Source organism: Hemiscyllium ocellatum, chromosome 6 (assembly GCF_020745735.1).
Source record: "Hemiscyllium ocellatum isolate sHemOce1 chromosome 6, sHemOce1.pat.X.cur, whole genome shotgun sequence".
Taxonomy (NCBI): domain Eukaryota; kingdom Metazoa; phylum Chordata; class Chondrichthyes; order Orectolobiformes; family Hemiscylliidae; genus Hemiscyllium; species Hemiscyllium ocellatum.
The window spans coordinates 18,290,263-18,317,813 of NC_083406.1; the positions used below are offsets into that span (position 1 = coordinate 18,290,263).

General features: G+C 40.9%; 1 protein-coding gene across 2 annotated transcripts in view; it reads right to left on the minus strand.

Annotated features, from left to right (window-relative positions):
* pcca (propionyl-CoA carboxylase subunit alpha) overlaps positions 1–27,551 on the minus strand; it is a 386,004-nt gene that overhangs the window by 209,414 nt on the left and 149,039 nt on the right. For both annotated transcript variants that reach the window (XM_060825847.1, XM_060825848.1), the window contains exons 10-12: positions 9,839–9,941; positions 7,409–7,503; positions 4,825–4,975 (exon numbers count right to left, since the gene is read on the minus strand). In XM_060825847.1, coding sequence (XP_060681830.1) covers positions 4,825–4,975; positions 7,409–7,503; positions 9,839–9,941 — 349 coding nt within the window. The remainder of the gene's footprint in view (positions 1–4,824; positions 4,976–7,408; positions 7,504–9,838; positions 9,942–27,551) is intronic.

A 27,551-nucleotide genomic window follows, 5' to 3' on the forward strand; every position in this document is an offset into this window, starting at 1 on the left:
ACAAGGTGATTACTGGGACACAGGCTCTCACTTTCAACCAGTCAATAATTTAGTTAAATGCATTAAAGGAATTGAAAGGCTTGCAATTCCATAACACCTTCATCAACATCAATATTTTCTGAATTGCTTTACAAATATTTGAAGTTCAGCCACTGTTTAATGAAGGAATCACAACAGCCAATGTGCACATAGCAAGCCCCACAACTAGCAGTAAGAGAATGATCAGTTTATCTATTTTGTTGGAGGGGTCAATAGCTGTCAAGACATCAGACAGAACTCACTCGCTCATTCGAATAATATAGTGGGCTCTTATTCCTCTTGAGAGGGCAGATGGGGCCTTGCTTTAACATCTCAATAGAAAGACTCCTCCAGCAGTGCTGCACTCCCACAATATTGCAGTGGAGTGCCAGCCTAGAAGTTGGGTTCAATACTTTTCATGGATAATTAATACCTAGCAGTGTACAAAGCCAAGACTCTCCATGGTTGATCTCCCACTGCATACGGAATGATTTGGAGATGCCAGTGTTGGATTGGGGTGTATAAAGTTAAAAATCTCACAACACCGGTTTTTGGGGCCTGGGAGATGGGAATGGGTGCCAGAGAAGGGGGAGCACCGTAAGACATAGGAGTGGAAGTAATGCCATTTGGCCCATCGAGTCCACTCCGCCATTTAATCATTTTGATGATATCTACAACTTTATGGGAGCCTGGCATCGCTGGCAAGATATGCTGCTCATCCCTAATTACCATGAGTGGGCCATTTACAAGGATGTTGCAGGGTTGGAGGATTTGAGCTATAGGGAGAGGCTGAACAGGTTGGGGCTGTTTTCCCTGGAGAGTCAGAGGCTGAGGGGTGACCTTACAGAGATTTACAAATTTATGAGGGGCATTGATAGCATAAATGGTCAAAGTCTTTTCCCTGTGGTGGGGGAGCCCAGAACTAGAGGCATAGGTTTAGGATGAGAGGGGAAAGATATAAAAGAGACCTAAGGGGCAACTTTTTCGCACAGAGGGTGGTACGTGTATGGAATGAGCTGTCAGGGGAAGTGGTGGAGGCTGGTACAATTGCAACATTTAAAAGGCATTTGGATGGGTATATGAATAGGAAGGGTTTGGAGGGATATGGGCCGGGTGCTGGTAGGTGGGACTAGATTAGGTTGGGATATCTGGTCAGCATGGACGGGTTGGACCGAAGGATCTGTTTCCATCCTGTACATATCTATGACCAGGTTGTAGTCCAACAGGTTCAATTGGAAGCACTAGCTTTCGGAGTGCTGCTCCTTCATCCTTCAAACATCTGACTAAAGAGTAGTGCTCCGAAAGCTAGTGCTTCCAAATGAACCTATTGGACTATAACCTGGTGTTGTGTGATTTTTAACTTTCCACACAGAATGGTTGGATCAGACTAGCTACCAAAGAACGGATGTTAGCTCTGAACTAAGTCATTTTTTTAGTATACTACAATGTGTCCTAATATCTTCCCTTTCATGAAAGCCATGAATGAACGCAGTAACAAAAGAAAATTGGAGTACCAATTGATCTTAAATTGATTTGATTCAATTACACCCAGATATTAAAATTTCATAGTGAATATAAAGGAGGATTTGTCAATGTAATTGGTAGCAAAAAGGCTAATTTATCTGCTATGGTAATGATAGCAGCCACCACATAAACTCATAGAGCCGTGGAATTCATAAAATGGTTCCAGCACAGGAGACTTTTCAACTTATCATGTCTGTGGCTGGCTTTTTGCAAGACCAAGCCAGTTACTCACATTTGCCTTAGGCCAGTAATTCCTTTCTCTTCTGATGCGTACTCAGTCCTCTTTTAAAAGGCATAATTGAATCTGCCTCCATCACATTAATGAATTCCAGATCTTGACCACTCACTGTGTAAACATGATTTTCCTCATATTACCTTCAGTTCTTTTGCCAATCACTTTTTACTGGGATGCTATCACACCAATTTTTAACTCAATCCTTGGAAAAAAAGTGATTAAAGGGACCAATGTTTTTGTATGGGAACACAAAAAGATCAGTACACACAGACATGAGTATGCAGCTCACAATTAATCTGCTTTTCTAATAGATCCAGTACTGACGGTGGAAGAGCGGAGAATACGTCCAAGCATTGACTCCATATTTCTGGACCAAGTTTCTAATGGGAAACATGAAAATGGTTAAGTGAGCTGGCTCTGAATGGGAGCATATGATTGATCACCTAGGGGACCATACCAACATCCATGAAAGGAGATAATGTAGCTCCCACAATGAGATAGATAGGAACAAAGTGAAGTCATAGCATTAGAACATAAGTGAGCAGTCAACCATGTTTGGCTAATCAATTAGATTGTGATTGATGTGTATCTCAGCTCCATTTGTCCACCTGGATTTCATAATCCTTTCCTGTCCCTATCTATTCATTGACTTAGCGTTCAAAGATATTTTGGGAGAGTACTGGTGAAGTTCAGAATTCTGGATTTCCACTAATATTTGTGTGAAGAAGTGCTTCCTGACAACACCACAGAAAACGTGGCCTGAATTTTCAGATTTTATTCCCTTATTCTGGACTCACACATCGTAGGAAATAATTTCGCTCTATGAAATTCTTGAGTCATTTTAAGCACATCATTTACATCATCCTTTAATCTTCTACCTTCCAGAGAATACGACCCTAGTCTGCACAGTGTGAAAAAATATTTCTAAATATCAATTCAAGTGAGGTTTGCAGTCTGGCACAGTACCATGTCTCAACTTTACTAGTTGGTTTAGTGAATTGGGAATAATATTAAAGAATGTTATGGAAAAAAAATAAATTGAGTCATTTCCTCCTATTCTGCTGCCAAAGGAGTGGCAAGGTTAAGATAAAAATTAAAAAACATCCTGATTCAATCAGCATTCCAAAGTTAAAATTGTAATAAGTGCAGTCCATAGAAGTGTGTGGGCAACTCTCTTTAGGGTCACCAATAAATATCTAATCTGGGTGGTTGACAAAGATTCTCCACATCACATACACACAAAGCAACAACTTCTCACATTTAATATTCAAGCTCAACAGAAATATTTAAAGTAGATAAAAAGGGAGAGAGATTACTGGAAACATCGGAATCAAGTACTCTCTTCAAGATGACAAGCACACATTACTATTAAATGCATCTCAGCTAGAAAGAAAGAAAACAACTGTCCAATTGTTTCTGAACACAAAGATTCTCCTTTTCTCAGCATATATTCAAGTTCTCTTGTGGTATACTTGTAGTATCCCTACCTCTGCGGTCAAGTACCACCTGTTCCAGAGGTATGCCATAACACATTTGAACAGGTTAATTAGAAATATGTATTTGCAGATCTCTCTTGAAAGTTTTTGAATCTGCTCCTATTGACCTTTCAGGCAGTGCATTCCAGAATATAACAAATTGCAACGCAAAAGATATTCTCATCTGGTTATCTTGTCAATCATCTTAAATCTGTAACCTCTGCTTAATGACCCTGTTGGCAGTGGAAACAGTTTCTTCTTATTTAATTATCAGTACCCTTCAGAATTTTGAACACTTCCATTAAACCTCCCATATGCAGCACAGCTCTAAGAAAAACAAAGCCAGCTTGTCCAGTCTCACCACATGACTGAAGTATTTTACCCTTCATAACATTCTGGTAAATTTGCTCTCTATGCAGTATTTTCTTTCCTGTGAAACAATGCAGAGAATCTTAAATAGAGATAAACAAAATACTGAGAAAGACATTTTAATTTCAAACTGCAAAAGGCTAACCTGACAAATGCCTTTTCTTGTAACTAAAAGATCACAAAAGAGTAAAGACTAACGATTGTCAAAATGCATGTTTCTATATAAATATTGTTCTTTTATTTTAAAAGCATAACCCACATTTTTGTTATTTCAATAAATCGCGTCATTAGTTGAGGTAAAAAGACTGTTGCTTTGAAAATTATTTTCAAAAGGCTTTCTTTTTATTGCTGACATTAACATAAATTTTTAGTGTAACACAGCATGCATCCAGTTACAAAAAATCTGAAAGGAAATTTTGGCTGCCATGTGGGAAAAATATCAAAGCACTGCGGCTAGCTACGTACTGGAACCCTCTGTGGTACTTAATTGCCCCCTCCTCAAGGTCACTTTGAAGCAAGGGGCAATGTGTACACAGCAACTACAGCAGCAATTACATAGACATTACAGTGGAGAAACAGGCCACTCAGGCTAACAGATCTTTGCTAGCGTTTATGTTGGACATTAGCCTGCTATCAACCTCCTTCATCACTCATGTTTTTCTCTACTGTGCTCATCTATCTCCTCCTTGTATAAATGTAGGCTGTTCATCTCAAATGTTCCCCACAGCAATGAGTTCCACATTCTCTGGGCAAAGAACATACACTTAAATTCCCCACTGAGTTCAAAATACTTGCAGAGTCCTCTATGCCATATCTGGATCCATGCCAGTTGTCTTTGTGATAATCCAGACATCCCATTTCTCCTCAAAGACCCTGCAAGTTTAATACCTTCAAGTGCCTATCAAATTTCTTTTTGATATCATTGATTGACTCTGATTCCACCATTCTCATAAGCTGCAAGGCCTAAGGCATCACTACTCACTACACAAAAAGACTGCCTCATATCCCCGCTGCCACCCTCCCAGCACCTCTCAGCCAAAACCTTAAATTTGTATTCTCTTAGACCTTGTAAAATTATTTAATTGGAAAAGGTTTTTTCCTTTTCTACCTTGCTCAAATGTAGCATAACCTTGCCACAAACTCTATCTAGGTCTCATTTTCCCGATCAGTTTAAAAAGGAAATAAGACAAGGCCTTTCTGTACCTGAAGGCGAGTATTCATTTCTAAGAAATAGAAGTTCTTCTTAGAATCCACAAGGAATTCCACTGTACCAGCGGAGGAATAATTGACAGCTTTGGCTAATGCCACTGCTTGTTCTCCCATAGCCCTTCGAGTTTCTGGGTCCAGAAAAGTGCTGTATTAAAAGAAAGCCAAAAAAAAATTAGCAGTGCCAACTAAGCCATCAACCATGTAAATTCACCTCTGAAAGGTGTGGATTCAAGTTCTGTTCAAGAGACTGAGTTTGAGTTTAAGTTAGATTTATTGCTGTCACATGCACAGGTGACTCCACTACACTATGCACGCGCTCATACATACACATACACATATACACACACACACACTCCGTCACATTCACACACACACTCTATCAAGCATGCACAAACACTAACAGGCACATACTCATTCTCTCACACACTCTCTCTCTCTCTCCCTCACATGCACACACACATATAAGTCAATGGGGTGAATGTGCATTTGCAATATTGTATTTCCAGATAAATTTTATTTTGCTCAAAAAGTACATAATCTGTAGGCAGTCAATCCATGTGATATTTTATAATTTCCTACTTTGAAACATGTACCAAGATACAGTGAGAAGTGTTGTTTTGTGTGCTGTACAGGCAGATTGTACCATACAAAGTGCATCAGGGTAGCAGAACAGAGTGAGGAATATGGCGTTACAGCTGCAGAGAAGGTGCAGACAGTGAGATCAGAATTTGCAAACTCTGTTCAAAAGTCTGATAACAGCAGGGAATAAGCTGATCTTGAATCTGTTCGTATAGGTTTTCAATTTTTTATATCTTCTGCCTAACGGAAGAGGGTGGAAGAGAGTATAACTAGGATGGGAGAGACCTTTGGTTATGATTGTTGCTTTCCAAAGGCAGCTGGAAGTGTAGATGGAGTCAATGGATGGAAGTCTGGTTTGAGTGATGGACTGGACGGTGTTCATTACTCTTTGTAGTTTCTTGCAGTCTTGGGATCAGCAGTTTCCATATCGTGCATAGAAAACACCCTATCTGGATGTATCAATGGTACATCTCTAAAAATTGTTAAGAGTCTTTGTGGACATGCCGAATTTCCTTAGCCTCCTGAGGAAATAGAGACACTGATTCCTTTCTAGGCTATCACATCAATGTGGATGGGTCAGGACAGAATTTTGGTGATCTTCACTCCCAGGAACTTGACGTTCTCAACCATCTCCAGCTCAGTACCATTGATGCAGACAGGGGAGTGCCCTCCACTCCACTTCCTGAAGTCAATGACCAATACCTTCAATTTGCTGACATTGATGCTGAGATTGCTGTCTTTACATTGAGTGCTTAGCAGCACAATCTCTTTCCTTTATTCTATCTCATCATTGTTTGAAATCTGACCAACAATGGTGTTATAAATGGAGTTGGGGTGAAATTTGGCCACACAGTCATGAATGTATAAGGGGCATAATCGAGGATGACACTCCCACTTCCAGTGCTGCATTTCAGATGAAACAATAAACTAAGGCCCTTTCAGCCCTCTCAGATGGACATAAAAGACTGTAGAGCACTGCCTCAAACAACAAGAGAGTTCTGGCCAGTATTTATTCCTCCACCCACATTAGTAAAATGGATTAGCCATATTTGTCACTTTGCTGTTTGTGGGAGTTCACAATAACTCTTGTGTCCCCTGCATTTAACAGTTGAAAAAAAACTCCATTGGTTTTGGGATTATTCTGAGGTTGTGAAAGGCTCTATAGAAATGCAAGTTGTTTCTACTTTACAACATCAACCACTAACAATAAACAGAAGAAATTTGTAGATTTTCCTTAATGTAAAAGTCCATGACATTTCACGGCAGAAATGAATCATAGATGTATTTTCAAAAAGATTATGAAAAATCTTTTAAAGGAAGACAAATTCTGTTTTAAAGTTTTAAAGGAAGACTACTTGCCTGACAGCCTGTATTGGATGAACAGAAATATCTTCCAACTAAAATTTGCTGTGAACGAAGCTATTGATTTTGGTCCTCAGTAAAGATTTTGTTCCCTAGCCACAGTCTCCATCCCCCTCCTGGTTACTGTCCAACACTGGACATACCATTTAAACCTATTTAACACTGAGCATATATCATGTGCATCATAGGCTGAAATCTCCGCAACACTCACCATGTCTGGAACTGCTTCAGCGCATCTACTACTCAACCACAACATTATTACCTGCGGCCTTGCCTATTCCAATGTTTTCCTGGTTGGTCATGTTGCCCTTTCCTTAACTGTCACAAATGTTGCAACCACCCATTGGCCCTGTGCTTACAGATCAACATTGGCTATAATCTGGCATTACCTGTTTAAAATTTTCTATCTGGTTTTCAAAGCCCCCAACCCTCATAGCTTCACCACTCCACATCTCTGCAATACCCTCCAAACACACAACCTTCCACAAACCCTGTTCCCTTCCAATTCTGGTCTTTAGAACATCCATAACTTTCTTTGTCCTCCAGGATTTAAAGTTGAAAATTATTTTTTTGTAATCATGACTTTAATGACACTAATTAGTAAGAAGGTAATTAAACATTTTGTTAAATGGCGTACCTTGGTGCTTCTTCAACTACCTTCTGGTTCCTTCTCTGAATGGAGCATTCTCTCTCGTTCAGCCAGAGGGCATTACCGTGTTTGTCTCCTAAAATCTACAGGCAAACAATATTGGATTGAAAGGCATTAATGGGTATGAAATGATTTTTGATACAATAATGGAGGAAAAAGCACACTAACACGTGGACCCAGAACAATATCATCCATCAAATATGTAGTCAAGTTCCACATTATTTTAGGCAAATTTAAAATTATATTTACCATTTGAAAACAGACTTTATTTTGCATTAAGTCCCCAAATTTGTCTTCGAAGTTGAAGAGCATGGCACTGGAAATGTACAGCTGGTCAGGCAGCATCCGAGGAGCAGGAGAATTGATGTTTCAAGCATAAGCCCTTCATCAGTATTCTCTGATCAGTCGATTCTCCTGCTCCTCGGATGCTGCCTGACCAGCTGCGCTTTTCCAACGCCACACACTTTGACTCTGACCTCCAGCATCTGCAGCCCCAACTTTCTCCTTTCTGCAAAGTTTCAAATCTTATAAAACTAGATACCATGTGTAACAGAACAAAACGTTTTAGGTGTCCTGAAGTGCCTCTTCATCATGTTGGAGCTTGACAGTGAGTGGGTGCAGATTGATTGACTTCATGGGCATGTCTTACAGACTTAGTCTCCCCAGCAGATCACAATACATCCCCAGTACAGATGATGAGATGAAGAGCAGCAATGCAACATACCTTGATGTTGCCCATTCCTACCCAAATGTATTGAGGCTAATTGCAGTACCCTGTTGGTATCTCAGCTAAGATCAGTTGATTCAGGCCACTGCAGGAACAAAACGGGGATCTCCCCTATTTATTTTCTTTTAAATAATTTCACAGAATGGACGTCATTGACTAGTCCAGATTTGCTTTCCATCCATCATTACCCTTCAAGAGATAGTCGCAAGTTGGCTTTTTGAAACTCTACAGTCTATACGGTATAGATACATCCACAGAGATATTAGGAAAAGAATCCCAAGATTCTGACACAATGACAGTGAATGAACGACAATCTTGTTCCAAGCCAAGAAGGTGAATGGTTTGGATGGGAACCTGTAGGTGGTGGTGTTCCATGTGCCCTGTTGCCCTTGTACTTCTAGATGGTAGAGGTTACAGGTTTGGAAGGTGCGGTCGAAAGGAAACTTGGTGAGTTGCTGCCGTGGAGTTTACATGTGGTCCATACAACTGCCACTAAACATTAGTGGTGAGAGAGTGAATGTTTAAGATGGTGGATGGAGTGTCAATCAAGTAGGTTGCTTTCCGTGGATGATGTCAGGCTTCTATGTGGCTCTTTTAAAAATAATTCACAATTTAGGGTCTACATGCTCATCTGCATAACAGATTTATTAGCATTAGGAAATTAAACACTTTTCAGCGAAAGCTGAGAGGTAACCTGACTAAGGTCTTGAAGATTATGCAGGGTACATTTGGAGTGTTTCCAATTGTTTTGAAGACCAAAAGCAGGGGTTATCAATTATAAGATAATCACTAATTAATAGAATAGGGCATTCAGAAGCATAATCATGATCCAGAGTAGTGAAAATGTGGAACTTGCAACTGCAGGGATTGGTTGAGGTAAGTACATTAAGGGGAGAAAGAAATAGTAGGATACTTTGACACAGCATGGTGAAGATGGACAGAAGGAGTTTTGTGCTCCACGTAATTACTAGCATAGACCAGCTGTGTCAAATGGCCTGTTTCAGTGCAATGGAGTCTACAAAATTTACACATTTAAAAATTAAAGTCCAAATTCTCCTTTTTTCACCAGTTTGAATATTAAAACAACACTTGCTGAGATTCATGACTGATCATGTAGTGAACTCATTTTTTACATTTAGTACATTGCTGTGGTAGTGACCGTAAAGTCACAATTTCATGATTTTGAGGGAGGTTTCAAGCCTACTGTAATACTTGAAATGAAAGAAGTTCATTTGCAAACACCCAATCTCAATACCAAATACCCTCCAGCAAGAAACCCAGCTTTATTAGTCACAGAGCAGAGCTCTCCATATTTTGTCTAAATATATTTGAGAAACAAGCTAAGAGCAGATGCATCAGTTCTAAGTTCCACCATGCCCCACTGCCTGCTCACATGTTAATCAATTTTATTCCTTCATCTGAATGATACTGTTAATTTGGTGGCAAATTAGGGAACAGTTTTCCATTGCAGTAAATATACCCATTAGAAGCAAGACTGAACATGCAAAACACTTCACTCAGGACTATTCCAGTCAAAGATCTGTACCCCCACCTATTATTTCTACATTTGAAGGTAAATTCCATTTGTGAAAAGCCAATGATTGGTCCATCCACTTCTTTGCATAATCATGTTTAAACTGCAACATTGTTTGACCAAGAATCTTCAATTGAAGAATCTTGAATTAACTAACTTGAATTTCGATGTGACGAGGATTATCAATGAATTTCTCTATCAAAAGCCGATCATCACCAAAACTTGAAGCTGCTTCCTGTGAAGAAAATCTAAATCCTTCCCTAAAGGATTGGGGAGAAAAACATTTATTAGAGCACAATCATTTTAATTTGAGTATTATACTTTAGTACTAGTTTTACACATCACTGTAACCAGTTGAGATATTACACATATAAAATTGAAAGTTCTTTCACTGTATTAATTGAAATAATCAAATTTTTATTGTCGTCTTAAATAACAGGACGAAAACAAGATTAATTATTTCAACATTTACTTAATTAAAAAATTAAACTTAATTACAAAAATCTGTATATGTCAAACACAAATTAAATTAGAATCCAAGCAATATCAGTAAAATATAACATTTAAATACAGTACTTAACTCAGTTGCTTCAAACAGAGCAGATCAAATTGTGTTTTCTGGAAGTTCTAGATTCATCTCCATTTGCTTCCCATGTATCCACAGCCTAATTAAATTTCATTGCAATCTTCCCCAATGATTCAGTTTGGAGAGGCAGCGAGTCCTGCTCCTCAGATGCTGCCTGACCTGCCGTGCTTTTCTAGCAGCACTCTAATCTTGACAGCATGTAATTGCAGTCATACAGGTCAGATAGCTCTGGAGTGAGATCCCAGTTTCACTTAGTTCACTGATCTCACCCTCAGTATGGTTTTGCTTCTGAGGTAGAAGGTCATAGGTCCAAACTTGAGCATACAGCTACTTCCCATACAAAACTGAGGGAGTACTGTGCTGTTAGGTTACTGACTTTCATATGAAATATTAAATAAGTCTTCCTCTGCCCTCTCAGATGGATGTTAAAGATCCCATGGTCACTATTTAAATAAGTAGGATGGACATCAGCCATTGTCCCGTTCAATGTTATTTCTGCAAACTAAACAGATATATAGTAAGTATCTTGTTGCTGTTTTGGTGGTTCCTTGTGCAAATTGACTTCTGTGTTTCTCACATCACAATAGTGAGTGCACTTAAAAAAGTACTTTATTGGCTATAAAGCATTTGGGAAGTTCTAATGTAAAACAAAGCTCTTTGTTTATTCAATCATAAATGAATGAATGTTGGTGCTGATTTAATCACTGAAACTGGAATTCTAGTAGCAGATTTGTATTATAGCATATATCTAAATGTTCTGTATTAGAATTGCTGATTTCATACTTGATGGGGGCTTTTGAAGAATATTTTCTTTCTTTCAATTGAACAAGCACAGATGTCAGTGACTTTTCGCTAACAATAATGAATGAGGCACGAGGAGAAATTTGAACAATGATCTTCGCACATTTCTTCAACACTAGCACAAAAATTGTCCCCAAATATTTTGATTCAGTGGCCAATGAATACCGAATCGTAACCACAATTCAACTTGAACCAAATTTACAAATGAGTGCCCCATATAGAAGCTATTCATTTTTAAACAGTGGGAATTTCCTACTTGAACTAAATCCAGAAATGCTTCAATTGTGAGGCGAGCTACCAGAAGAAAATATGGCTCCACTTTAGCATAATCTTCATCTGATCATTTAAGATTGTTTAATTTTTAAGTTAATTCAGAATATTACTAAACATTTTTACAGATCTGAATTCTAACCCTGTATAATATGCAGCATGCACCTTTTTATAGCAGTGGCACCTGCAGAGGAACTGAAGGCCCATATCCCATAAGGCACCCTGTTGTCAGTCATGGGTCTAACAATCTGATATAAATTTGATAATGATAAAAACCTATGACAGAATCTTCCTAAGCATGAATGGCATGGTCATTGGCAAGGAAGTTGGACGAATCACTAGATATTTGTAATGACGTGAATCGTGACATTGAGTGCAAAAAGTCCTATTTTCAATCAAATGCCGAACAGCAAAACAGTATCCCAATAATGAGTAGCGAGAGGACCAATTGCAAGCATTAATGTCCTCATTATTACACCATGTCACTCCATCAACATGCAGCTTCCAATTCTCCTACACATCAGGTAAAACATACACAACGAAAGAGCAATAGCGAAAGAGAAGTAATCTGCTGACTGCAGCTAGCCACTTGTCCTCCAGTCCTCCATCAGTCACCAACATCTCAGACCACGTTCCATGGGCAGTAACCGAATGCCCTTCCTGTCAACCAGGACCTCGAGGACCCCATCGGCAAAGCAGTGTGCCAATTTCCATCCGTCAGACATGTCTAGGGACAATTGACAGGAACTGTTCAGGACAGGTGTGGACTTTCAGCACATAGCTGAGTTTATAGATGTATTTTAAAGATATTGCTGATGCCAGCAATCCCAGGGTATGCTAGCAGTGTTCTGCTCTTCTACCACGACAAATGGGAGAATAAGGTGAGCAGGATACCATATGGCATGGTGTATAGGTAACGAGGCACGTTTGGGAAGATAGCATGAATAAACTCATCGGGGCACATGAAGAGAAATGTCTGTGAAACTTGCTGATCTCTGACAAGAGTCAGCTCTAGTTGCATTTGGGTGAAACACAGGGAAATGGGACTAGTTCAGTTTAGGAAACCTGGTTGGCATGGACAAGTTGGGCCAAAAGGTCTGTTTCTATGCTATATGGCTCTGTGACTGTATATTGGCACACTGTGTTTACCCATCACCTCTGCCCACTGATCTACATAGGCTCCAGTCCGGCAAAGATGTGATTTTAAAATTTTAATCCTTGTTTTCAAATCCTTCCATGGCTATGCCCTCTACATTCTGTAATCTCCTCCAGTCCTTCAACCCTCTGAGATCTTTGCAATCCTTCAATCCCAGCCTCCTGGACTTCTATGATTTTAATCACTCTATCACTAGTAGCCATACCTTCAGCTGCCTGGATGCTGAACTCTGAAATTCCCTCCCTTAACCTTTACCACTCTCTCCTCCTTTAAGATGCTCTTTAACATCAAGTGTAAGGTCTCCTGTCATAAAGCCTCCTTATCTTGTCATGTGACTTATGTTCCTGTCTGGATCTGTCGCTTCTGTGAAACACCCTGGGGCATTTTACTATATTGAAAGTGCTATGTAAATACAAACTGTTATTGCTGTAGTGAAGTTAATGACCAATAATGACAAAATCATGAACAGTTTTATCAACAGATTGGTAAATGTACTAACGCAATGGTTAAAGGTGCTTTGCCCGGTGCAAGTTCTTTCTCTTCGAAATTTTCTTCTCTCCTCTCTTAAAGTTGCCTGAAAACGTTGAGCTCCAGTTACCCAGTGAATAAGCACATTCTCTTATCTCAACCAAAAATCCTTTCCTTATTTGTTTATTAGGAGCTGAAAACACTAATGGTGAAGCGACTAAAGTCAGGAATCCTCAAAGATCACAAGAACATAGTACTGAGGAGTAGAAGTAGGCCCCTTGGCCTTTCAAACCTGCTCAACAGCAGTAAGATCATGCTTGATATAATTGCTGTCTCAACTCCAATTTCCTGTCTGCGTCCCATAACCCTTGAATAACTTGCCAATCAAAATCTATCTACACATCATTGGATAAATATAATGACCAGCCTCCAGTACTTTCTCAGGAAGAGAACAATAACTCTCCACAGAAAAAAAATTCTCTTCATCTCTACCTTAAAGAGGAAATCTATTATTTTTAAAACTGTGCGGACTAGTTTAGGCCTGCCACACAAAAAGGAACATCTACCTGCTATATAGCCTGTCACATCCCCTCAAACCTTTATATGTTTCAACAAGATTACCTCGCAGTCTTCGAAACTCTGTAGTGAAAAGATACAACCTCAGAATCCTGGAACTGTTATAGTGCAGAGGGTGGCCATGTGACCAATGCATCTGAAATGGCTCTCCAAGTGAGGAATTCACTTAATATCATTCCCCCATCTTTTCCCTACAACTCTGTTCAACTTTTCTTCATAGGTTCAGCACTTCATCCCAGGAATAAACCCAATGAAGCTTCTCAGATCTACTTTGAACATAATTACATCCTTTTACAAATAAAGAGTTCAAAGCTGTATATGGTCTCACCAAGGTCCTGTACAGCTGCAGCAACCCTTCCCTACTTTTGTATTCCATTCCACTTACAATAAACTCCAACATTTCATTGCCTTTTTAAACACTTGTTCTTTCTGCACACTAACATTTTCTGATTTATGTACCAGTACATACAGATCGCTCTGTACCACCACTTAGGGAATGTCTCCTCATTTAAATGGATTACTTGCTGGAATTTTCTGAAGTGATAACAGAAAGGATTGTTCGATCCAACACTAATGATGCGGTGTACATGAACTTCCAAAAATCAATGCAATGCCACACAACAGACTTGTGAAGATAGGAACAGGTCATGGAATAAAAAAGACAGGAGTAATATGGATATAAAATGGGCTGAGGAATAAGAAATAGAGTTACGGTTCATAGGTATTTTTCAGGCAGAAAAAAGATTTGTCCTGGAGTTCTCCAAGGATCAATATTGGAACCCATGCTTTTGTTGAAATATATAAAGCATCTAGATGTGATCTGCAAAGTGTGACAATACCATGGCTTTAAGAAGTGTATTTCATCCTTTTGTTTTAAAGAAAGTTTTTCAGCCAGAAATGCTGAGTTGTCTCTTCCAAGTCAATAAAGTAAACAGTTTGTGAGACCCTGGGTGTGTTTTTTTCATAGTTAGAACAATAGAAGCAGCACAAATGGGTGGAGTCAGGCTTCCACAGAACCTGGGTTTCAGGTTAACTTTCTGTTGTTGGGGTTTTGAAGTTGGTCATGGAAGATGCTGTACATCTCTCTCAGCTACACCAAACAAAAAGCTTGAGTTCTCTTTCCCTGCCAGAACTTTCTCTTGGACTGGAGAAACATCGCATCTGAGACAATCTATTTTATTGAATGTGCCTTTGCCTAGGGTGTGTTTTTGGGATATTACTACATTGGAACAGTTGTTGTTTAGGAGTTAAATAGTCGACTATTCTGTTAAGTTTTCCAATAGAGCTTAAGTTACACTTATTCTTCATTGTTTGTTAGCATTTTAATTGGATATAAGGAAGTGTATTAAGCTTAAAGCTAAGTAGCATGACCAATTGAATTACATCTGGAACACAGCATCTTATACTTGCCTTTAACTTTTATCTTATTTAAAGTTTAAGGTCCAGGCTATCTCTTTACTATAGTTGAAGAAAGTTTGGTCTGGTCCATAACAAAAAACATTTTCAAACTTTGCATATGACACAAAACAAAGGTGGATTATAAACAATGAAGAGTACAGTATAGAAGTTAAAGCGACATAGACAAGTTGATAGAGTGGATGGATGGACGACAGATGAAGTTCGCTATGGATAAGTGTAAGGTGATACAACTTGATACAAAGAACTGGGAGAGACATTTTAAACAAAGGACATTTTAAACGTTATACAGGAACAGAGACACCTGAGTGTATATGTTCATTAGTCATTAAAGGTAGATAGCTGTTAATAAAGCACACAGTATTCCAGGCTTTATTAAGAGGGGCATGGAGTACAAAAGCCATAAAGTTAACATGCACTTATATAAAGACACTGGTTGGACCTCAGCTGGAGTATTGTATACAGTTCTGGACACCACATTATAGAAAGAATATGAATGCATTGAAGAAAGTGCAGAAGAGGTTTACAAAAATGCTTTCAGGTACAAGGAAAGTTGGGACTGTTTTCCTTGTACAGGAAAATGCCAAGAAGAGATTTGATAATAGTTTTCAAAATCATAAGGGGTCTAGACAAAGTGCACCAGGAGAAAATGACCCTACTTGTAAAACGAGTAAGAATCAGAGGTCAGATTTTTAAAGCATTTTGCAAAAGAAGAAATAACACCAAGATTTGCGGGGAAATGGCTGGAAAACGGCACCTAGTTAAAATACTCAGAATACCATTGCAGACACAATGGCTCAGTAACAATTCTGAGTTCTGCTTTTCTGTTTTCCCTGTCAAAGTGAAAAAGTACACTTTTACCCACATTATATTCCATTTCTAATTTTTTTGCGCACCCATTTCTAAATCTCTTGTAGACTCTTCACCTTCACTTGACAACTTACTGTTCTATCTACCTTTGCGTCATCAGAAAATAAATTCAGATTCTTAATCCAAGTCATTGCTAGAGATTGGAAATACTTGATCCCTGTGGTACTCCATGAGTTATAGATTGCCAAGCTGAAATAAATAAATTTATCCTTACCTTCTACTTCCTATTAGCTAACTAATTTTTTATCCATGTTAAATTTTACCTCCAAAATAAAGCTATTATTTTGAGTTGTAACCTTTGTTGTAGTGCTTTGTCAATTATTTTTTGGAGATCCAAGTACACCGCAAGATTGCTTGAAAGCAACACAGCTAGCTCTATAGCTGGAGAAGGTGACAGAGTGGAGACGGTAAAGCAGAAATTTAAAAACATGAGAATTTTGAAATCTAAGCAATGCCAGATTGTGCACTGTAACACTGGTCATTGAACATGGGAGCATGGTGAATGGGAATTAATGCCAAGAAGAACAGCACAGTTTTGCATCATCTCAAGTTTCAGAAGAGACAATGTGCAAAGCCCACCAGAAATGGTTTAGAACTGTCAAGTCTATAGGAAACAAGGACATCACATGGATTTCAGAGCAGCTAAGATGAGACAGGAGCACAGTAAGTCCATGTTATAGAGAAAGAAATAAGGAAACAGGTTGTAGTCAGGTCTCAGTGTAGAAATTTACCACGTTAAAAACTAGTGGAGTGTAACAGGCTGCTTTTGACCAGAGATGATTAGATTAGATTACTTACAGTGTGGAAACAGGCCACTTCGACCCAACAAGACCAAACCGACCCGCTGAAGCGCAACCCACCCATACCTCTACCATTACCCCTTCACCTAACACTACGGGCAATTTAGCATGGCCAATTCACCTAACTTGCACATCTTTGGACTGTGGGAGGAAACCGGAGCATCCAGAGGAAACCCACGCGGACACGGGGAGAATGTGCAAACTCCACACAGTCAGTTGCCTGAGTCGGGAATTGAACCCGGATCTCTGGCGCTGTGAGGCAGCAGTGCTAACCACTGTGCCACCGTGCTGCCCTGCAGACGAGAAGACACTGAAATAAAACTCTTCATCTACCTATCCAAGACTTGACTAAAGATCTGATTTGCAAAGCGTCTTCTCTATTTGCCTACGAGGCACAAGTTACTATGCTTCAGCAAATAATTTATTGACTGTGAAGTACATTAGGATATTCCAAGAATACGAAATGCTCTTTATAAACTATTACCATTCTTCCTTCTCAAAGAACAAGGTATGTTTTCACAAATGTGCTGCATTTATGCACCACTAGTCAATAAACAGGAAGGAAGGCAGCAAAACTGAATCTCATGTTTATCAATGAGCATGTAAGATTGAAATACTGGAGTTTTTGCTTGAGGAATCGATTCGGCAAATAAAAGGGCAGGAAAAAGAATATTCCGCTCTAAGAATCATAGGCTTGAAGTAAACTCATAGTAAATGGAATCTGAGCACAAAATGATTGTAAAATCAATTTTGTGTAACACAGAAGGGTGGTTGCTAAGGCTACAATCAACATTTGTTCCTGTCAAATCAAAACAGATTAAAATGAGCGGAGGTTAAATCAAAAGAAAAGTGGAGGAAAGTGAAGAACTAGGAACAGAAGGTGGCCATTTGGCCCATTCAGTCACCACTTTCCTATCTTTGCCCATAACCCTTGATATTCTTACTAATTAAAAATACATTTCAGCCTCAACTACTTTTAATAGTCAAGCCTGAAAAGCCCTCTGCAGGAATAAAAATAATCTATTCACTAATCTCTGAGAGAAGAAATTCTGTCTCATCTCTTTCTTAAATGAGCAACTCTTTACTCTAAGATTATGCCATCTGGTCCTAGACTCTCCCACAATAAGAAGCAATTGTCAAGTCCTCTAAAGATCTTGCATGTTAAAATGGGGTCACCTCTCATTCTTCTAAATCCCCAAGCATACAGTCCCAATCTACACAACTTCTCCTCAAAAGGAAATCCCTCTAATCCTAGGATCAACATAGTGAACCGTCTCTGGACTTGCTCCAATGCCAGAATCTTTCCTTAGATGACTACCCTTAGTATTATAAGTAGGGTCCAACTCATGCCTTGTATAGTTTTAGCAAGAATTCTCTATTTTTATTCAATTCCCTTCAAAATAAAAGCCAACATTTCATTTACATTTCCTATTGGCTGCTGAACTTGCATGCTAGCTTTTTCTCATTATGCATGAGGTTCCTCAAATCCCTCTGTGGTGATGCTTTCTGCAGTCTTTCTCCATTTAAATAGCATTCAACTCCTCTATTTTTCCTGTCAAAATTCAAACTGCACATATAATATTCCACCAGCCATGCTTTTGCCCACTCTCTTAATCTACCTGTATGCCTCTGCAGACTCCATGTGCTATCCTCACCACTCATCATCCACAAACATGACAATGGTACATTCACTTTGCGTGTCCAATTAATTAACATAGATATTTTTAATCAACCTGCTCAGATACATTGTGACACATATCTGGGCCAGATGTACATGAACAGGCCTTTTAGCTTAAAGTTAGGGACACTATCGCTGTACCACAAGAGCACTAAGTCATTAATAAATATTGCAAATAGTTGTCATCCCCATTACTGATCCCTTCAGTCCGCTATGTAGGAGTGACAATCCTGAAATGCATCCTTCATCCCATTTACAATCATAGAGTCATAGAGATGTACAACACAGAAACAGACCGTTCGGTCCAACTTGTCCATGCCGACCAGTTATCCCAACTTAATCTAGTCCCACATGCAAACACCTGGCCCATATTCCTCCAAACCCTTCCTATTCATATACCCATCCAAATGCCTCTTAAATGCTGCAATTGTATCAGCCTCCACCACTTCCTCTGGCAGCTCATTCCATACACGTACCACCCTCTGCGTGAAAAAGTAGCCCCTTAGGTCTCTTTTATATCTTTCCCCTCTCACCCTAAACCTATGCCCTCTAGCTCTGGACTCCCCGACCCCAGGGAAAAGACTTTGTCTATTTATCCTATCGTGCCCCTCGTGGTTTTGTAAACCTCTATAAGGTCATCCCTCAACCTCTGACTCTCTAGGGGAAACTGCCCCAGTCTGTTCAGCCTCTCCCTATAGCTCATCTCCTCCAACCCTGGCAATATCTTTGTAAATTTTTTCTGAATTCTTTCAAGTTTCACAACATCTTTCCGATAGGAAGGAGACCAGAACTGCACGCAATATTCCAACAGTGGCTTGACCAATGTCCAGTACAGCTGCAACATGACCTCCCAACTCCTATACTCAATACTCTGACCAATAAAAGAAAGCATACCAAACACCTTCTTCACTATCCTATCTACCTGTGATTCCACTTTCAAGGAGCTATGAACCTGCACTCCAAGATCTCTTTGTTCAGTAACACTCCCCAGGACCTTACCATTAAGTCTATAAGTCCTGCTAACATTTGCTTTCCCAAAATGCAGCACCTCATATTTATCTGAATTAAACTCCATCTGCCACTTCTCAGCCCACTGGCCCATCTGGTCAAGATCCTGTTGTAATCTGAGATAACCCTCTTCGCTGTCCACTACACCTCCAATTTTGGTGTCATGTGCAATTTTACTAACTGTGCCCCTTATGCTCACATCCAACTCATTTATGTAAATGACAAAAAGTAGAGGGCCCAGCACCGATCCTTGTGGCACTCCACTGGTCACAGGCTTCCAGTCTGAAAAATAACCCTCCTCCACTACCCTGTGTCTTCTACCTTTGAGCCAGTTCTGTATCCAAATGGCTAACGCTCTCTGTTTTCTGAGAGATCTAACCTTGCTAACCAGTCTCCCATAGAGAACCTTGTCGAACGCTTTACTGAAGTCCATATAGATCACATCTACTGCTCTGCCCTCATCGATTTTCTTTGTTGCTTCTTCAAAAAACTCAATCAAGTTTGTGAGATATGATTTCCCACGCACAAAGCTATGTTGACTATCCCTAATCAGTCCTTGTCTTTCCAAATACATGTACATCCTGTCCCTCAGGATTTCCTCCAATAACTTGCCCACCACCGAGGTCAGGCTCACTGGTCTACAGTTCCCTGGCTTGTCCTTACGACCCTTCTTAAACAGTGGCACCACATTAGCCAACCTCCAGTCTTCTGGCACCTCACCTGTGACTATCGATGATACAAATATCTCAGCAAGAGGCCCAGCAATCACTGCTCTAGCTTCCCATAGAGTTCTAGGGTACACCTAATCAGGTCCTGGGGATGTATCCACCTTTATGCTTTTCAAGACATCCAGCACTTCCTCCTCCGTAATATGGACATTTTGCAAGGTATCACCATCTATCTCCCTACATTCCATATCTTCCATATCCTTTTCCACAGTAAATATTGATGCAAAATACTCGTTTAGTATCTCTCCCATTTTCTGCGGCTCCACACAAAGGTTGCCTTGCTGATCTTTGAGGGGTCCTATTGTCTCCCTAGTCACCCTTTTATCCTTAATATATTTGTAAAAACCCTTTGGATTCTCCTTAATTCTATTTGGCAAAGCTATCTCATGTCCCCTTTTTGTCCTCCTGATTTCCCTCTTAAGTATACTCCTATTTCCTTTATACTCTTCTAAGGCTTCACTCGACCTATCCTGTCTATACTTGACATATGCTTGCTTCTTTTTCTTAACCAAACCCTCAATTTCTTTAGTCATCCAGCATTCCCTGTAACTACCCACCTTTTCTTTCACCCTGACAGGAATATACTTTCTCTGGATTCTCGTTATCTCGGTCCTGAAGGCTTCCCATTTTCTAGCCGTCCCTTTACCTGTGAACATCTGCCCCCAATCAGCTTTCAAAAGTTCTTGCCTAATACCATCAAAATTAGCCTTTCTTCAATTTAGAATTTCAATTTTTAGATCTGGTCTATCCTTTTCCATCACTATTTTAAATCTAATGGAATTATGGTCGCTGACCCCAAAATGCTAGCCCACTGACACCTCAGTCACCTGACCTGCCTTACTTCCCAAGAGTAAGTCAAGTTTTGCACCTTCTCTAGTAGGTACATCCACATACTGAATCTGAAACTTTTCTTGTACACACCTAACAAATTCCTCTCCATCTAAACTCTTAACACTTTGGCAGTCCCAGTCTATGTTTGGAAAGTTAAAATCCCCTACCATAACCACCCTATTATTCTGACAGATAGCTGAGAGCTCTTACAAGTTTGTTTCTCAATTTCCCTCTGACGATTGAGGGGTCTATAATACAATCCCAATAAGGTGATCATCCCTTTCTTATTTCTCAGTTCCACCCAAATAACTTCCCTTGATGTATTCCCAGTAATATCCTCCCTCAGCACAGCTGTAAGTCTATCCTTATCAAAAATGCCACTCCCCCTCCTCTCTTGCCTCCCTTTCTATCCTTCCTGCAGCATTTGTATCCTGGAACATTAAGCTGCCAATCGTGTTAATCCCTGAGACAAATTTCTGTAATTGCTATGATATCCCAGTCCCATGTTCCTAACCATGCCCTGAGTTCTTCTGCCTTCCCTGTTAGGCTCCTTGCATTGAAATAAATGCAGTTTAATTTATTAGTCCTACCTTGTCCCTGTCTGCCCTGACTGTTTGACTCTTCTGTTCTCAACTGTACCAGTCTCAGATTGATCTCTTTCCTCACTATCACCCTGGGTTCCCCCGCAACCTCACTAGTTTAAATCCTCTCAAGCAGTTCCAGCAAATCTCCCTGCCAGTATATTCGTCCCCTTCTAATTTAGGTGCAATCCGTCCTTCTTGTGCAGGTCACTTCTCCCACCCTGCCCCCTGTAAAAACTCCATCCCATATTCCCAATTCCTTCGTCTCCGCCGCATCTGCTCCCAGGAGGACCAGTTCCAACACCGCACAGCCCAGATGGCCTCCTTCTTCAAGGACCGCAGATTCCCCCCAAACGTGATCGACGATGCCCTCCACCGCATCTCCTCCACTTCCCGCTCCTCCGCCCTTGAGCCCCGCCCCTCCAACCGCCACCAAGTCAGAACCCCACTGGTTCTCACCTACCACCCCACCAACCTCCGTATACAGCGTATCATCCGCCGTCATTTCCGCCACCTCCAAACGGACCCCACCACCAGGGATATATTTCCCTCCCCTCCCCTATCAGCGTTCCGCAAAGACCACTCCCTTCGTGACTCCCTCGTCAGGTCCACGCCCCCCACCAACCCAACCTCCACTCCCGGCACCTTCCCCTGCAACCGCAGGAAATGTAAAACTTGCGCCCACACCTCCTCCCTCACTTCCCTCCAAGGCCCCAAGGGATCCTTCCATATCCACCACAAGTTCACCTGTACCTCCACACACATCATCTATTGCATCCACTGCACCCGATTTGGCCTCCTCTACATTGGGGAGACGGGCCGCTTACTTGCGGAACGCTTCAGAGAACACCTCAGGGACGCCCGGACCAACCAACCCAACCACCCCGTGGCTCAACACTTTAACTCTCCCTCCCACTCCACCGAGGACATGTAGGTCCTTGGACTCCTCCATCGCCAGAACATAACAACACGACGGTTGGAGGAAGAACGCCTCATCTTCCGCCTGGGAACCCTCCAACCACAAGGGATGAACTCAGATTTCTCCAGTTTCCTCATTTCCCCTCCCCCCACCTTGTCTCAGTCGGTTCCCTCAACTCAGCACCGCCCTCCTAACCTGCAATCTTCTTCCTAACCTCTCCGCCCCCACCCCACTCCGGCCTATCACCCTCACCTTGACCTCCTTCCACCTATCACATCTCCATCGCCCCTCCCCCAAGTCCCTCCTCCCTACCTTTTATCTTAGCCTGCCTGGCACCCTCTCCTCATTCCTGATGAAGGGCTTATGCCCGAAACGTCGAATTTCCTATTCCTTGGATGCTGCCTGACCCGCTGTGCTTTAACCAGCAACATATTTTCAACAGGTCACTTCTACCCCAAAAGAGACTCCAATGATCCAAAAATGTGAATCTCTCCCATACATCAGCTCCTCAGCCATGCATTCATCTGCTCTATCCTTCTATTCCTGTCCTCACTAGCTCGTAGCACCAGGAGTATTCCAGATATTACTACTCTCGAGGACCTCCTTTTTAAATTGCTGCCTAACTCTCTGTAATCACCGTTCAAAATCTCAACCTTTTCCCTTCCTATGTCATTGGTTCCAATGTGGACAATGACCACTTGCTGGCCCCTCTCCCCCTTGAAAACATTCTGCACCGTCTCTGAGACATTCTTGATCCTGGCACCAGGGAAGCAACACACCATTCTGAATTTTCGCTGCTGGCCACAGAAACCTCTGTCTCGGATTAGAGAATCCCCTAACACAATTGATCTCTTGGAACCCAACATACCCCCTCATTGCATTAGAGCGAGTCTCAATACCTGAAACTTGGCTGTTCATGCTACATTCCCCTGAGAATCCATCACCCCCTACATTTTCCAAAACAGCATACTTATTTAAAATGGGTATAGCCACAGAACACACCTGCACTACCTTTCTTACCCATCTATGTGACTGTATCTGAGACTTTACCCCCTTCCTATAACTGCCATTCATCATATACTGTAGCTGTTGCAAATTCCTCATTGCTTCTAACTGTCTCTCCATCCGATCCATTCGATCTGATAAGATTTGTAACCAGCAGCATTTATTGCAGATATAATCCGCAGTAACCCTTAAACACTTTTTAAACTCTCACATCTGACAAGAAGCACAAATCACTCCACTAAAGGCATTTTTGCTCCTTCACAATCTACAGACACAGAAAATAACACAGTCTTATTCCTTGACAAAAGACTGCCCCAGGTTAGATTAATAGTGACAGCTTATATTTTAAGTTTAATCAAGAGACATATCTCAAAAAACATATAATCAAGAAAGAACCCACTCTACTCACTACTGCAGACTTTCTGTAGGCCACTTAAAATGATTAACTTATCTGATTCTGTGCTGTGAACTTTCTCCAAACAGATCCTCCAAGATCAGTCGTGAATTTCACTGTTTGTTAATTTTCCCAGATGCACTCCGATGTCCAGCGATACATAAATTCAAACAGCAAAGGCAGTACTGTGCAGGTTCATTCTGGTGTCAATTTCTTTCTCTCTCTCTCTCTCCTGCACTGACCTCAGCATTTGCTTCCTTTGTCTGTTCTTCTCCCTTTTAAAACTGCTGTTCTTTTGACTTTTTTTTCCCCAAAGTTCCAAAACAATGCAACAGCATATAGAACAGTATTTGCTGCTCCTGGCCTTTGAGGAAATCACCTCCAACACCTAAAATACCTCAAAAAAAAGGAGCAGCTCTTACAGCCAGAAATTTTTCCCGTCCTCCATCTTTCTCCACCTTCTTTTAACCAATTCTTTATCCATATTATACCACACCCAACACAAGGGATGTTGTCTTATTAAGTAGCCTTATGTACAATATGTTATTGAAGGATGCATCAAGCATGATCAGAAAGGTTTCAAAACATACGAGGGCGTTTCTTCTTGAATTGTGTGTATCTGGAAAGGTCCAATACAATGCCACAACATCCACCAAGGACAAGGAAATAGCTCAGGGTAACTTCAAAAATGAGATAAGAAGCGTGCAGAGACAGGTTTTTCCTGTTAGGGTGAAAGGCGAGACTGGTAGGTGTAGGGAATGCTGGATGACTAGAAAAATTGATGGTTTAGTTCAGGAGAAGAACGAAGCATATGTCAGGTATGGACAGGAGAGATCAAGTGAATTCTTAGAAGAGTACAAAGGCAGTAGGAGTATACTTAAGAGGGAAATCAGGACGGCAAAAAGGGAACATGAGATAGCTTTGGCAAATAGAGTTAAGGAGAATCCAAAGGGCTTTTACAAATACATTAAGGACAAAAGGGTAACTAGGGAGAGAATAGGGCACCTCAAAGCTCAGCAAGGCAGCATTTGTGTGGAGCTGCAGGGGGTGGGAGAAATACTAAACGAGTATTTTGCATCAGTGTTTACTGTGGAGAAGTACATGGAAGATATAGAATGTAGGAAAATGGATGGGGACATCTTAAAAATGTCCCTATTACAGAGGAGGAAGTACTGGATGTCTTGAAAACATAAAAGTGGATAATTCCCCAGAACCTGATCAGGTGTACCTTTGAACTCTGTGGGAAGCTAGAGAAGTGATTGCTGCGCCCCTTGCTGAGATATTTGTATCATCAATAGTACAGGTGAGGTGCCGGACGACTGGAGGTTGGCTAACGTGGTGCCACTATTCAGGAAAGGTGGTACTAAAAAGCCAGGGAACTATAGACCAGTGAGCCTGACATCGGTGATGGGCAAGTGGTTGAAGGGAATCCTGAGGAACAGGATTTACACGTATTTGGTAAGGCAAGGAATGATTAGGGATAGTTAACATGGCTTTGTGCGTGGGAAATCACGTCTCACAAACTTGATTGGGTTTTTCTGAAAAATTAACAAAGAGGATTGATGAGGGTAGAGCAGTAGATGTGATCTATATGGACTTCAGTAAGACCTTCATCAAGATTTCCTGTGGAAGTCTGGTTAGCAAGGTTAGATCTCATGGAATACAGGGAGAACTAGCTATTTGGATACAGAACTGGAACAAAGGTAGAAGACAGAGGGTGGTGGAGGCTTGCTTTTCAGAATGGGCCTGTGTCCAGTCGGGTGCTGGATTCACTACTTTTTGTCAATAACATAAATGATTTGGATGTGAGCATAAGAGGTATATTAGCAAGTTTTCAGATGTCACCAAAATTGGAAGCAAAGTGGACAGTGAAGAAGGTTACCTCAGAGTACAATGGGATCTTGATCAGATGGGCCAATGAGCTGAGGAGTGGCAGATTGAATTTCATTGAGATAAGTGTGAGGTGCTGCATTTTGGGAAAGCAAATCTTAGCAGGACTTATACACTTAATGGTAAGGTCCTAGGAAGTGTTGCTGAACAAGTAGACCTGGAATGCAGGTTTATAGTTCCTTGAAAGTAGAGCTGTAGCTGGATAGGATAGTTAGCATAGGGTAGTGAAGGCATTTGGTATGCTTTCCTTTATTGGTCAGAGCATTGAATATAGGAGGTGGGAGGTCATGTTGCAGATGTACAGGATGATGGTTAGGCCACTTTTGAAATATTGTGTGCAAGTTTGCTCTCCTTCCAATTGGAAGGATATTGTGAAACTTGAAAGGGTTCAGAAAAGATTACAAGGATGTTGCCAGGGTTGGAGGATTTGAGTTATAGGAAGAGGCTGAACAGACTGGGACTGTTTCCCTAGAGCATCGAAGGCTGAGGGGTGACTTCATAGAGGTGTATAAAATCATGAGGGGCATGGATAGGATAAATAGACAAAGTCTTTTTCCTGGGGTGGGGGTGTCCAGAACTAGAGGATTTAGGGTGAGAGGGGAAAGATATAAAAGGGACCTAAGGGGCAACGTTTTCGCACAGAAAATGGTGCGTGTATGGAATAAGCTGCCAGAGGAACTGGTGGAGGCTGGTACAAATGCAACATTTAAAAGGCTTCTGGATGAATAGAAAGAGTTTAAAGGGATATGGGCCAAGTGCTGGGAAATGGGACTAGATTAGGTTGGCATATCTGACCGGCATTGACAAGTTGGACCGAAGGTCTGTTTCCATGTTGTACATCTCTATGACTCTCTGCATGTTGTGTTTGGGAGCCATGGATAGTGATAGCTCAACTTTTGTTACATCGCATGTCTGACCTGGGATATCTCCTGCTTTTACTGGCTATCATTGAGCTACACTGGAACACATAAACATGAGACAAAAGCAGTCATTCAGCCACTCAAGCCTGCTCTGCCATTTAATAAGATCACAATTGGTCTGATTGTAACCACAAATCTATATTCCTGCCGATACTGGATAACCTTTCACCTTCTTACTTACCAAAAAGTTATGTACCTCTGTTTGAAAATATTCAAATTCTCTACTTCTACCAACTTTTCAGGAAGAGGGTACAAAGACTCATGACCTTCCATGTGAAATAATCCCACCTATTACCCACAGCAATATGCATCATATCTAAACAAGAAATAACGCATTGTCGAACCTAGTTCTGGGAAATGAGGTGGGCTAAGTAGATCAAGTGTCAATGGGAGCACATTTAGGGGACAGTGATCATTGTATCGAAAGGTTCAGGATAATGGTTATGGAGAATGACATTAGTCAATCAGAGTAAGAAAAATCATCGGCAGAGAGTCACCCTCAAGGGGGCAAGACCAGAGATGGGCTGTATGGCCTAGAACAAAAGGTTGGCAGGAAAACCCAGAACTCAGGTGGATGGTGCAGGTCATGCTAAATACATCCACTCAAAGGGAAAGGCAAGACATTCAATCCACACCATCCTGAATCACAGAAGAGATAGAAATTAAGATAAAGAACAAAAACTGTGCTCCTGAACTGTGTCAGGTAGAAAATACAAGTAAGAACCAAGAGGAATATGGAAAATTCAGAGGGGATGTGAAGTAGTATATCAGAGGGATTAAGTGAAAAGACTGGTAGCTAAGATAAAGGGGAATTATAAATATATACATCCATATATTAAAAGGGTGGGACAAGGAGGATTAGGACAAATTAGGGACATGGAGGCAGAGAGCATGACTGAGCTATTAAATGAATACTTTGCATCTGTCTTTACCAAAGGAGGCAGATGCTTTTGGGCCTTGGTGCCAAGAGGAG